General features: G+C 35.9%; 2 protein-coding genes across 2 annotated transcripts; both read left to right on the top strand.

Moving 5' to 3' along the window:
• The first annotated feature begins 1,665 nt into the window (after nt 1–1,665).
• LOC111781309 (protein NRT1/ PTR FAMILY 5.6-like) lies at nt 1,666–4,430 on the top strand. Its single transcript, XM_023661822.1, has 4 exons — nt 1,666–1,917; nt 1,991–2,208; nt 2,316–2,869; nt 3,461–4,430. Exons 1-4 carry the CDS (start codon nt 1,740–1,742, stop codon nt 4,332–4,334), a joined length of 1,824 nt encoding a protein of 607 aa, XP_023517590.1. The 5' UTR covers nt 1,666–1,739; the 3' UTR covers nt 4,335–4,430.
• Nucleotides 4,431–8,514: 4,084 nt separating this feature from the next.
• On the top strand, nt 8,515–11,017 carry LOC111781953 (BEL1-like homeodomain protein 9). The gene is made up of 4 exons (XM_023662697.1): nt 8,515–9,234; nt 9,887–10,221; nt 10,313–10,373; nt 10,467–11,017. The coding sequence occupies exons 1-4, from the start codon at nt 8,698–8,700 to the stop codon at nt 10,890–10,892; spliced, it is 1,359 nt and encodes a 452-aa protein (XP_023518465.1). The 5' UTR covers nt 8,515–8,697; the 3' UTR covers nt 10,893–11,017.
• Nucleotides 11,018–13,496: the final 2,479 nt, after the last annotated feature.

Here is a 13,496-nt window from a genome sequence, read left to right as displayed (position 1 = left end):
ACTTCTTTTGCACCCTTAGAAATCCTCCCCTCGAACAACATTTGTTCAGTCTGGAAAAGTCATCCACAATGGTACAAGACTGTATGTTTTTAATAGTACTTAATATCTTGTCGTCGTGTAAACTATGAACTAAATAAATTAATTTCGTATATGATGGCGGGTGTCAACTAGATTTCGTCAATAGAAAATTGAAGTTGGATATGGATTAAAATTTATTTAAAAAAAAAAATGTGATAGAATAATTAAGAGAGAATTAAGGGTCAAAAGTTGGTTTTAGTTGGTCAATTACATGGGGGACAGCTCTTAATTAATTAATTATATTGGGTGGGAACAATATTTATTTATTTTTTGGAATGGTGGGAATAAACAATGGTTGATCCATCATGTTTAATTTAAAATATTTTAAACTTTGATAAATAGTGATATGCTTGCTTTTCTCTAGACCAAATCTTAGGGCTTTAATTATAGATTTCCATACAACATTATTAAATCAATGGGCAACTTAATTTCAAATTAATTACAATACAAATCAAACCTTTTGCTTTTGGGTTTACATTCAAGTATTGTTCAATGTTGAATAACGTACAAGTACGGAGATACCGTTCGTGCTCGAGCATTAAAAGTTATTTCAACTAAGTAACAGTGTAATAATCAATACCCATGACTTGAATCAGGACTTGGATATGAATTATGCATGTAATGGTCCTGACATTCCCTTGTGACAAAATCATGTTATTTACTCTTCGATTTTAAGAGTGAAAACGTCTTTCTAACATAAAATTGCTCCAAACAAAACACGCTTAATTTTAAAATTCTTATGATTGAACCACTAAAAAGGAAGGTGCAAATTGTTGGTACAAGTCGTAACATTTAACTGTTGGTGCAAATTGAGAGTAGATTTGTGTTAAAATATCATCACTTGCCCAATAAAGTTAAGCCGGACCATTGTATGAGTAATTATATTTATGTTAAGAAAATGATTTAGAAAATGATTTATGCATTTTAGAAGAAACGTGAGAAATTTTAGAAATAGATTGACTACCTATAAATACCCCTCCACCCTATTTAGATCATCATCCTAAGAAATCTCAAACAATACAAAGTTGTAGTCTCGAGTATTTTGTAAATCTCTTCTCCATTGGTCTTAATAAAGTGTGCGAGTGTTTCCCACAGATAGTTATCTTTTCTCGATGGGTCTTAATAAGGTGTGCTAGTGTTTCCACAAATATTATCTCTCATCGATTGGTCTTATTAATGAAGTGTGCGAGTGTTTTCTCGGGATAGTCGTGTTCAACCAATTCGTGCTAAACTAATTCTTTTCCCCAATCAAATGGTACCCACCATGTTAATAAAAGAATTAAACCAAATGTAAGGGCTTAATCATTTTTCTTAAATTGCATTATATTCATTGTATGGTGGAATATAAACATTATTCCACTTTAATGAGTATAGCTTCTAACCCACTTCTCAAATTTCCCACCACACAAATTGGCTACCAAACCTATTCCCTCACTAACCACACACCACACCATGAAAAAACAAGACAAAAAGTTCCTGTTTTTACCTTCAACTACGTCATCTATTCCATTTTTACCATAGAGGGTAAGAAAATTAAGTGTGTTTTACGGTCAAAATCTTGGGCTATATAACCAGTGGAAAGTGGAGCAGCTAAGATCCAAGATTTTGGTGGCGGATAGCTTTTGAAAAAGAAACCAAATTTCGTGTTGGGTTTTTTTGGGATGATGAAAAGCTTGGCCGAGAGAGAAGAATTGCAAAGATCAGAAGTCAATGGCGGCGGCGGTGGCGGCGGCGGCGGTGATGATGAGAAATGGGTTGCTGATTCTTCAGTTGATTACAAAGGGAGGGTTCCTCTAAGAGCTTCCACCGGTGCTTGGAAAGCCTCTCTGTTCATCATAGGTAATGAATTTCCCAATTATTTGACATAAATGATCAAACTTTCTTTTGTTTTGAAAACTTTTGGGATTTGCAGCCATTGAGTTTGGTGAGCGGCTGAGTTATTTTGGGATCGCCACAAGTTTGATCATTTATTTGACCAAAGTTCTTGATCAAGAGCTGAAGACGGCGGCCAGGAGTGTCAATTACTGGACCGGCGTCACCACTTTGATGCCGCTCCTCGGTGGCTTTCTCGCCGACGCGTACTTCGGCCGCTACGCTACCGTCCTCCTCTCTTCCGTTCTCTACGTCTTGGTTCGTTCTTTTCTTGTCTCTAATGTCAATATCAAATTATGTTTAATCAATGTCGAATATGATTCCTATGGTAAACAGTAATTCAAGGTTAAATATTTTCTCCACAGGGTTTGATTCTATTAACCATGTCGGCCACGGTTCCGAGTTTAAAATCGTGTGAAAGCAATGATCACGACTGCACACAACCAAGGAAGATCCATGAGATCATCTTCTTCCTTGCTATTTACTTGATCTCCATAGGAACTGGCGGCCACAAGCCGTCGCTCGAGAGCTTTGGAGCCGATCAATTCGACGACGATCATCCAGAAGAACGAAAGAAAAAAATGTCATACTTCAATTGGTGGAACTTCGGCCTTTGTTCTGGATTGTTGTTTGGCGTTACCGTTATTGTTTATGTACAGGATCATATCGGTTGGGGAGCTGGAGATTTGATTCTTACAGCGGTGATGGCGGTTTCTATAGTCATTTTTGTCATCGGACGACCGTTTTATCGGTACCGACGACCATCTGGAAGTCCGTTGACGCCCTTGTTGCAGGTTCTTGTGGCAGCCATTCGGAAGAGAAAGCTTCCTTACCCATCGAATCCCATTTTATTGCATGAAGTTCCTAAGACGGCCAATAACGCTCATGGGAGGTTCTTGTACCACACCCACAAGCTCAAGTAAGTATGAACTTTACCATCTTTCCAAGTGAAAAGAAATACGTCGAAACAACTAAAAATAAAAAAATAAATAAATGAACAATTCGAGGGGATAAATCTTTTAGATACTTAACTTAACCTATCATGTTGGATGTGACCCTCGATCGAAATATGTCAAAATAAAAAAAATAAACAAGTAAAAAATTTGTTGTTGTATTGAAAAGAACATACAGTGTAAGAAGAACGAACTAGTTTCCTAAACTTTCTTTTCAGTAATTTGACAATCGTACTCGTTAAAACACTAATTTGGTAAACTTTCACTTTACGTTAAGAACAGGTAACCATCTTCGTAGTTAAAACATAAAACTTAGTCCACAATTTGGCGACTAGGGCCAATTCTACTGCTAAATCTACTAACAATTCAGTAATTTGTTCTACTACGTTTACTAACAATTATACTAAGGTTATTAGTAACTTGTTCGGTTATATAAATTAGCGGGTGAGTTACGTAAGTTAGTAACTTGTTGTAGTCGATTTGGTTAGGTGACCGACCCCATTTTTATTCTCCTAAATACATTTCCAAATAATAAAAATTAAAACTTTGGAATTCAGGTTTCTAGACAAAGCAGCGATTTATGAAGAAAGTGGAGCACCGGCGGAGAAGGAAAGTCCATGGCGGCTAGCGACGGTGACGAAGGTGGAGGAGATGAAGCTAATATTGAACATGATACCCATATGGTTGGCCACTCTGCCGTTCGGAGTCGCCGTAGGCCAAACCTCAACGTTCTTCATCAAACAAGCCGCCAATTTGAATCGGAAAATCAGCGACGGCTTAACCCTCCCGCCGACCACCATCTTCTGCCTGGCCGCCGTCGGAATGATCATCTCTCTCACCATTTACGACAAGCTCCTCGTACCCTTACTCCGGCGAGCCACCGGCAACGAGAGAGGCATCAACATCCTTCAAAGAATCGGCATCGGAATGCTGTTCGTAATCGCTACAATGATCACAGCCGCCGTGGTTGAGAAAAAGAGGCTCCACGTGGCGGCGGAGAATCCCAAAACCGCCTCCCAAACAATGTCGGTGTTCTGGTTGGCCCCACAGTTCCTCATCGTCGGAATCGGCGACGGCTTCGCCATCGTCGGCCTCCAAGAGTACTTTTACGATCAAGTCCCTGATTCAATGAGGAGCCTCGGCATTGCGTTTTACCTGAGCGTAATTGGGGCCGGAAGTTTTCTGAGCAGCCTGCTGATCACGGCGGTCGACAACATCACCCGCCGGACCGGTAAGAGCTGGTTCGGCAAGGACTTGAACAGCAGCCGCCTCGACAAGTTTTACTGGCTGTTGGCTGCCGTTTCGGCTGCCAATATGTGCGTCTATGTACTCATCACGCGCTGCTACTCGTATAAGAATGTGCAGCGGCGCGTGGTCGTGGCCGATTGCTACGAGGATAAAGCGCGTGAAAGTGGAGAGTCCATGGCTTAGAATATTTTAGTTTTATAGTTTAATGAGGTAAATGGGTAATTATGTATTAGAAAAAAACAATTTGCTATTTATAAATACGTTTAACAATTTTTATTAGTAATAATAACACTATTATTTATAAATCATCTTTCAAGTATAGATAAATATATATTTTTTTTTTGTTATCATAGATAAGGATATTAATATTATTTTGAAACTTCATACGTATATTTTTTTTTGTTTTAATTTAAAGAGTATTTCAAGAATATTTTAAAATTTTAAATTAAAATATCATTACTAACGTACTACGCTCAAATCTAATAACTATATAAGTACTCAAATGAATTACAAGGAGATGAAAATAATAATAAATAGAAATACAGTTAAAAGTCAAATGTTTAGTTATTTGTCTATAATAAAATATTAAATATAATATATATGGTAAGCTATAATTTAGTACTAAATATCCTTAACAATATCTAATTATTTTTTTTATAAATAAAGATACCTAAGTATTTTAGGTATTTTGATGTTTTAGGAATAAATATTTAGATATTCTATGAATAAGTCTTTTTGTTTCTACGGTAAAACAATCAAAGCAAGGTTGGTATAGTTTGTTAAATCTCTTTAAAATCGTAATATGTTTTATGGTTGTAGTTCTAATTGATCTTCCACATCAAAAAATGATTTCTTAAGATTATTAGTGACTAAGTTTTTTTGTGTTGTGAGTAGTCGGTGACTCTGTGAGTTATGTGTTGAAAACTAGCTTGTTTGGTACTACTAATGTACGGCCAACATGATGGTGATCTTCAGGTCATTGGAGGAACCAAGAAACTCAATAGCAACAACTATAATAGGTGGGCAACATGCATAATGTCATATCTATAAGGACAAGATCTTTGAGAGGTCGTTGGTGAAAGCGAAACTTTGCCGCTAGAAGAGGATGCTAATGGCACCTTGCGCAAATGGAGAATGAAAGCAGACAAAGTAATGTTTTCTTTGAAAACCATAGTAGAAGAAGAGATGTTTGAACAAATTTGATATGATAAGATATCGAAAAAAGCATGTCGTGACATTTTTCTCAAAAAAGAACAATATGATGCTAACTTTTGGAGAACGAGTTGTTATCAATCTCACAAAACGACATGATGATTACTCAATACTTCCACATGATTAAGTTGATCTGTTGGAAGATTACTGAACTAGATTCAGAGTCTATCATCAGAGAAGCTCAAATGAAGATGATCATCATCCACGGGATGCGACCAGAATACAAAAGTTTCGTTATTGCTGTATAAAGATGAGTTAGTGCTCATGACAATGATAGGAGAGCATACAGATTATTAGAATGATTGGATCACTGATTCAAGAAACTCAAACCACATGACTGGCGATCAAAGTGGTGTAGTGAAAGTGTGGTTGTCGCCAGAGAAGAAAGTCTTACCATACTCAAATAACATTGAAGAAATTATACCATATGAGATGGTCGAGAAAACTGCACACATTTGGTTAAGTGTTGAAGTGTCTGAAGATTTAAATAGCATTGATATTGGTGAGCGAGAAGTGACTCAACCAAGCAAACCTAGTGAAAAGGAAATGATACCTCAACAAATTAGACTATAAAAAGCAATCCAAAAGTATGCTAATGAAGCTAATTTAGAAGATGGAGTTAAAAGAGTTAGAGACTTATGAAGAAGTACAAAAAAACTCGGCCTCGCAAAAGGTGATAGAGTAAGATTTTGTGAACTAGTGTTTGAGGGGTTTCTCAACAATATGGACTAGACAATGATCTCATTAGTGCTTTCAACAAGTAAAAGTTGAAAATTATGGAAGATGGGTATGAATAATAATTTATTGCACGAAGATTTGGATCGGAAGATCTACATGCACCAATCAAAGGGCTTTAAAAATGTCATTGGTATCACTAATGAGTACATGCCAAGTCCAAAGAAACCTCATTTAGGTGCGGCTCAATAAATCCTAAGATATGTTAAGGGTATAATCGANTAAAAAAAAAAAAAAAAAAAACAAATACTACAATCTAGTTAGATATTGTGATGTTGACTATGATAGAGACCACAATACCTGAAGATCGACCATTAAGTATGTATTTAAACTCAATTCGAGAATAATTTCTTGGTATAACAAAAACAATCCCTAAGTGATGCGTCTATACAGAGGTAGTAGTAGTAGGCAGTCATTCCATGGACAAATGGTTCACTAGACCAAAATGAGAATTTACCACAGTCATTTAGTAAAAAGAGCCGCCAACAGTGAGTGTGACAGTAACTACGTGCATCTCCCGGTCTGAATATCATTATTTAAAATTTAATCTATAAAAAAAACATTATAATTTCCACTATGTCATTTCAACATTTTAAGGTATTTTTGTCTTCTTATAATAATTCTAAAATCCAGTTATATATATATTATAATTGATTTAAATCTTATATTAAAATAAGAGTGAGAAATATAATTAAATAAAATTAAAATAATAATAATAATAATAATAATAAGTGTAGAGTGGGTAGGGGAGTAGGGGATAAATGATGAGCGGTGGAAAAAGAAAAAGGCAGTAAAAAACAAATTCAGAGAGCGTTCCGTCAAAACACAGAACACGACAAATTGGCATCTGAACCATTTTTTAAACACACAGATGACGACGTCATCTGACCCACCGCCACCTCCGTCAATAGTAAACGGATCTTTCCCTAATCCTTAAATCTTAATTTATTAATTAACTTCACTCAAATAATTATTTTTCTTTTCATTTATTTATTTTTAACTTACTTTCTAAACCTTTTTAATATTATTAAATTGTTATTTTTAATTTTTTTTAGACCTTATTGATCAGAAATATTTTGTTCTCCACCGGACGAAACTACTAATATCCAATATTCAGATAAGGGTTCGGATGACTTCCAACATTCCTTGCATCTTTTGTGACATGGTTATGTTACTTACTCTCTCTTAGCTTCTAAGAATTGAAATCATTTTTACAAGTGGAAAGGGCATTCTTTCGGTTTGTTTTGTTCTTACTCACCTACTTCCTAAAAAGATGTTCGGTGAATTTAAAAGATTTTTTTTTTAATGAAAAAGAATATATGGATAACATTGTTGGATAAAATTGAGAAAAAACATAGGGAAAAAAAAGGAAAATGGAGCTGAAATCCATCAAATCTAATATTAAAAATTAGAAAAAAGGAGTGACATATTTGGAAAATTGTTCATAATTTTTTTGGGTATAATTTAGGAGTCTGGGATGTGTTGAAAGCACTCAGTTTTGGATATTGACTATACAATCCCTTTCACTTCAACCAAATCTCCCTTCTGTTCAAAATATACCATATTTTACACTCTTTTTATATAATTCTTTTTTTATTTTATTTTCTTGGACTATTAAATAATTTAAGAGGATAATTAATTTGGAGAGCTGAAAGGGGAAATTAATGGGAAAAATAATAACAGTAGTACGATGCCCTGCTGCTTGCAACCACCATTGCTTAGACAACATGGGGCCATCGTAATTTATTGTGCTTCATTACTTTCTACCTTCACTCCTCATTTTCATTTTAATCCATTTTTGTGCTTATCAACTTCAAACTCTAATCAAACCAAAACTCGAAGGACAAAAAAAACCCATATAAGAAAAGAGAACGACGGTATTGACAGTGATTCTCAAATATCGCATAACAGAATTTGATAGGATGAGATAGAATGCAATAGAAACAAAGACACAGGGAACGGAACGAGTTGTCTACTCTTAATGGTCAAAGTGAACCCTTTCATTCCGAATTTCATTCTACCATTGAGCTACTGAGGAACAACGGTAAATTAGGTTTCGGTGAATTCAATTCTCGTTCTCAACCCATGACCAATATGAGTTCGAGGTTTCCTTCGTAACTCCCGGAACTTCTTCGTAGTGACTCCGTTCCATGCCTAGAACCTCAAAGTGTTTGAATTTTCAAGTGAATTCGATTCTCTTGCTATAAATAAATAAAGGGTAAGTGAACAAATAATTGAGTAAGCAGGACGGACCGACCGACCTAAAATTCTTTTATTCTCGATCAAAATATCATAAGTTTAAATCTTTTATCTTTTAGGGCAAAAAAGAGAAAGAAAGAAAAAGAATCCCTAAGCTGAAATGGACAGCTCCCCTCTTCACCTCTCATCAAACCCTATCCCAAGAGAGAGAGAGAGAGAGAGAGAGAAAAAAGATGCAATTTTTATGTGTATGTTATGTATTAGTTTGTGTGTTTGTGTTCTTACAATCCTCAATCACTTCCTTCTCTCCTCAATCATTCATTCCTCTTCGCTAATTAAATAATTACAACTCTTTCTTCATCTTCTTCTTTAAGCTTTTGTGTGTGTGTGTGTGTTGGGTATGGCGGAGGAGGGTTTTGAAGTGTACCATGTCCCACACCAGAGCTGCAGAGATAAGCTTCGTGTGGGAATTGCAAACAATAATCATAATTCTCACATCGCCGCTGCTTTGCTTCCTTTATATCATCCTCCTTCTTTGATCTCCTCCCACTTTGATTCCCACCCACTTCCTCAAAATCCCTCTTTTCATTACCCACCTCCTCCTCCTCCGCCCACCGCCGCCGCCACCTCCGCCCATGTCCCCCCGCTCCTCCCTGACCAACCCTTGTCCCTTGACCTCAACCTCCAGCAGCGCTACGCCTCTGCCCTCCCTTTTGTTGGCTACTCCGCCTCCCTTTTGAAAGCCTCCAAATTCTTGAAGCCCGCTCAGCAGCTGCTTCATGACCTGTTTGACAACTCGCCGCCGGATCCCCTCCTCCTTGACCCTCTTCTTGAAAGCTTGGCCGGTGATATTCCTGATCCGATTACCTCTACCGACGACGACGGCGGCGCCGACAGCCGGAGGAAAAAATCCAGGCTTGTTACCATGCTGGACGAGGTATATATGTTCTACTAAACGTTAATTTCATAATCTTTCGACATTTCGTTCAAATCCCAGATGTTTTTTTGATCGATTCGATGTGGGGTTGTTTCAAAATTTAAAATTTACTGTTTTTTGTTGCCGATCTTTCTAGTTTTTACTTCCTGATTGTTCTTTGGCAAACCCCAAGAAAAAAAAAACGCTCCTAATTGCATTGATTGCTATTTTATTATTGTTTTGTGTGTTCATTATGTTCATGCATTTTTAAATCATTTCTACATTGGTAGACAAAAGATTTGTTTTTACTTTCACCGATTGACGTGACGGATTTTGATTGGACTAATGGATTAGATTTAAAATAATGAACTAACCCCCCAACAATTCTATTAAAGCAACCCTTTAATTCCTTCAATTTTGAAGAAAAAAAAAGAGAGAATTGTGAATGGAATCATGATTGAATCTTAGGTAGTCAAAAGTTTAGGTTTTTTTAATCGTTACTTAAGATCCTATATCAATTCGGGAGAAGAACGAAACATTTTTTATAAAAGTGTGAAATCAAAAGACGGTCTAAAATTTTTGAGAGAAAACCCAAAAGTAAAAGTCTAAAGAAAACGATATCTACTAACTGATAGCTGAACGTTGCCGTTTTGTTGTTCATGTTCTTCCACAGGTATACAAAAGATATAAGCTTTACTATCAACAGATGCAAGCTGTGGTTACAACATTTGAATACGCTGCAGGGCTTGGCAATGCAGCGCCCTACATGAACTTGGCCGTAACAGCCATGTTTAAGCATTTCAAATTCTTAAAGAACACCATTGCCGACCAGCTCCAATTCAACAAGAAGAATCAGCAGCCTTACAACCCATATTGCCAAACATCCATTCACAACAACAATAATGCACCATTCGTCAACCACCAACCCGTTTGGCGACCTCAAAGAGGCCTCCCGGAGAGCGCTGTCACTGTCCTCCGAGCGTGGCTCTTCGAACATTTCCTTCATCCGTAAGAAACACGTTGAGAATTTGAATGGATAAAAAAGACTAAATTTACTGTAATATATCCGCTTAAGCTTTTGATTGTTTTAATGTTGTAGCTATCCTACTGACACGGATAAGCTCATGCTGGCTAGCCAAACTGGTCTCTCGCGAAGCCAGGTTGGTTCGGAGTAGGATTCTAAATTTGAATTCGACAAGTTCATATTTTTCATGAAATTTCTTTGGTTGAATTATGAATCAACTTTTGTTCAGGTATCAAATTGGTTTATAAATGCAAGAGTGAGGCTTTGGAAGCCAATGGTGGAAGAAATCCACATGCTAGAAACAAGGCAAGCTCGGAAATCTCATCAGAACAACGACAACGACGACAACAACGACAACAACGATCATATTTCATCCCACAACGGCAATAATAACAATGCATCTTCATCACATCAAGATCACAACCAACTGAACTTGTCCAACTCCAATTTCATTCCGACCCACCACCCTCATGTGGCTGCAGGAGCCGCCCATATGGGCGGTGGCGGGGGCGGGGGAAACGTTTCCTTAACTCTGGGGCTCCACCAGAATTACGGCGGGATCACTCTCACGGAACCGTTTCCGATCAATGCAGCTCAGCATTTTAACTTTGGGTTAGAAGGCAATGGTGAAGGGTTTGTAAATGAGTGGTTTTAATTGATTTGTTGGCTGAGGATGTTCGGTTTGGGACATCATGGGCAGCTAGGTTGTTTTGATTCAGACATTATACTCATAAAATTTGAGCTACGTGTAAGAATTTTATAATCCCAGATGAAATTGGAGTTGGCCAAATTTGTTAAATTAGTTTCTCAAAATGCTGCATCCCTACCGCTGATGGGGAAAACGATCATTTCAAGAGTCAATCTTCAAACTCGGGATGGGTGAGTAGATGACAAATGTTGAAGTGTCATCTTACATTTGACGAGAACTGCTTCATTTCAAGAGTCAATCTTCAAACTCGGGTTGGGTGAGTAGATAATAGTTATTGAAGTGTCATCTTACATTTGACGAGAGTTGTTTCATTTCAAGAGTCAATCTTCGAACTCGGGTTCGGTGAGTAAATGACAGTTGTTGAAGTATCATTTTACATTTGACAAGAGCTACTTCATTTCAAGAGTCAATCTTCAAAATCGGGTTCGGTGAGTAAATGACGGTTGTTGAAGTGTGATAAGTGTCAACAATACTGGACTTTTCAGAGCTAGAGGTCCTTATTATATCTTTGCAAACTTTTACAAAGAAGATAACTTAACGAATGATTTCAACCAAGAGCGGGTTAGAAGATGAGTAACTCTTAGATCAAACTTGGAGTCTATGGAATCACTCCAGAAATAGTGACTAATCTAATGAATCGATTTCAACATCAAACATAGAGTAAGGTTTGAAAGAAACATAACGTCCAAAGGTCTCAAACACTAGGTTTTTGTATTCCACCATGATTTCGAATATTGCATGTCTCTAAGTAGACCAAAAAAAAAAATTCAAACATAATCTAGTTCAACCTCCAACTGCAAACTACCATAAAACCTATTAAATATAAATGGGAGAAAATAAGATATAAAATAAATAATCTTAAATGTAGTTCAACTACATAAGATAAAATGTCTTCCAATCATCTTCAAATGTCAAATTAAATGATATTTATTGTCACTCCATTATTTTCTTGATTTGATACTTAAATCTTCTTTACATTGTTTCTTGTAATTGCTCTATTAGATACATGCAATTGATGAGTGGTTGGATTTTTATCAAAGTGTCATCTTATATTTGACGAGAATTACTTCATTTCAAGAGTCAATCTTCAAACTTGAGTTCGGTGAGTAGATGACGGTCGTTGAATGTCATCTTATATTTGACGAGAGCTGCTAATATATGTAAAAAAATTTAAATGTTCGATCTCTTGGTCACAATATATACTTAAATAAGTCGAGTTGCATGAAAAAAAAAAAAATAGTGGCCATAATATAATATGATCGAAAAAATATTATAATAATGATGTTCTAAATTAATAAATTAAGGCTTGGAAATGACGATTTTGGTAATTTTTTTATATTTTATAAAGGAAAGCACGTGTAACATGTGTAGTTCCTTTTGAAGGACACAAAAGTTGAATCGGTCAAAAATGACCGACTTTCAGTTGTAACACGTAAGAAATGCTTACGTGGAATATGATTCATTTGTATTTTCAAAGAAAACAATTTGGTTAAAAAAGGGTTAAATTATTGTTTATATTCTTAAATTTCAGAACAAAAATTTGATTTTTATCTATAATTTATTAAGGGTATCCATTTTATCTTATACTCGGTAAATATTTTTTTTGGGTTAAAATGGATGAATTTTGATAAAGTTATTTAATGAATATAAATTTTGTAAAATTTTAATATTATTTAAATTGATGCGTTTATTGCGATTCTTTGCACTATTTTTTCCGTTGATTGTCGAAGGATAATTGGATATTATTTGAGCAATCTTCATAAAATAATGTAATGGCATCGCAAAGCATATGCATCTAAGGCACGACCCTAGTCGTGTCAACTCACGACACTAATTTAGACCATGTGTATCCAACTGGTTCACTATTATAAGTTAACTAACGACCCTTTCATATTCCACATCCAAGGTATCCAATAATATAATCACATGAAGAATGCCTTCATGCCTCTACCACTACAAGATGTGGTCTCTTACCCTTCAAGACAAATTTAGTATTAGGGATCGTTTGGCTAACCCCTACTAGCATTTACATTGTAATACAAGTGTATGAGCCGTTATATAATCGTATTCTCTTTATCTATGATTTAGGATGGTCGTTAAAATGATAATGTTTTTTAAATTACTATGGATGAAAGAATGTTGTTTGCTAATTTGTTGAATTTTGAATTTGCAGTAATTTTAATGATTGATAGGTGTATTCATCCCACATAATTTTTTTTATTGAAATTACTAATATTACGTGTAACGATCCAATTTTTTTTACTTAATTTAAGGTCGCTACTGTATACGTACCATAAACATTGAATGCGGAAGACTTCATTTAAATTTCATAAAACATACAGCCATGGACTTACGTGTTTCAAAAACATCTTTAAAACGACACAACAAAAGACCTGAAATGAAATAAATAAGCATTTAAGTTTAAAACACCCTATTCTATCCTAAGTCTAAGAAAATAAATACCACTATCTTATGCATGTGCCATGATCTCGAGTTGCGATGCCGTCGTCAGCCGTACAGGAATGCCTTGCCTTAACCTGAAAAATGTAG

The sequence above is a fragment of the Cucurbita pepo genome, chromosome LG19 (assembly GCF_002806865.2).
Source record: "Cucurbita pepo subsp. pepo cultivar mu-cu-16 chromosome LG19, ASM280686v2, whole genome shotgun sequence".
NCBI classification, from domain to species: Eukaryota; Viridiplantae; Streptophyta; class Magnoliopsida; order Cucurbitales; family Cucurbitaceae; genus Cucurbita; species Cucurbita pepo.
Note: the sequence above shows the minus strand (reverse complement) of the source record. Positions and strands in the feature narration are given on the sequence as shown.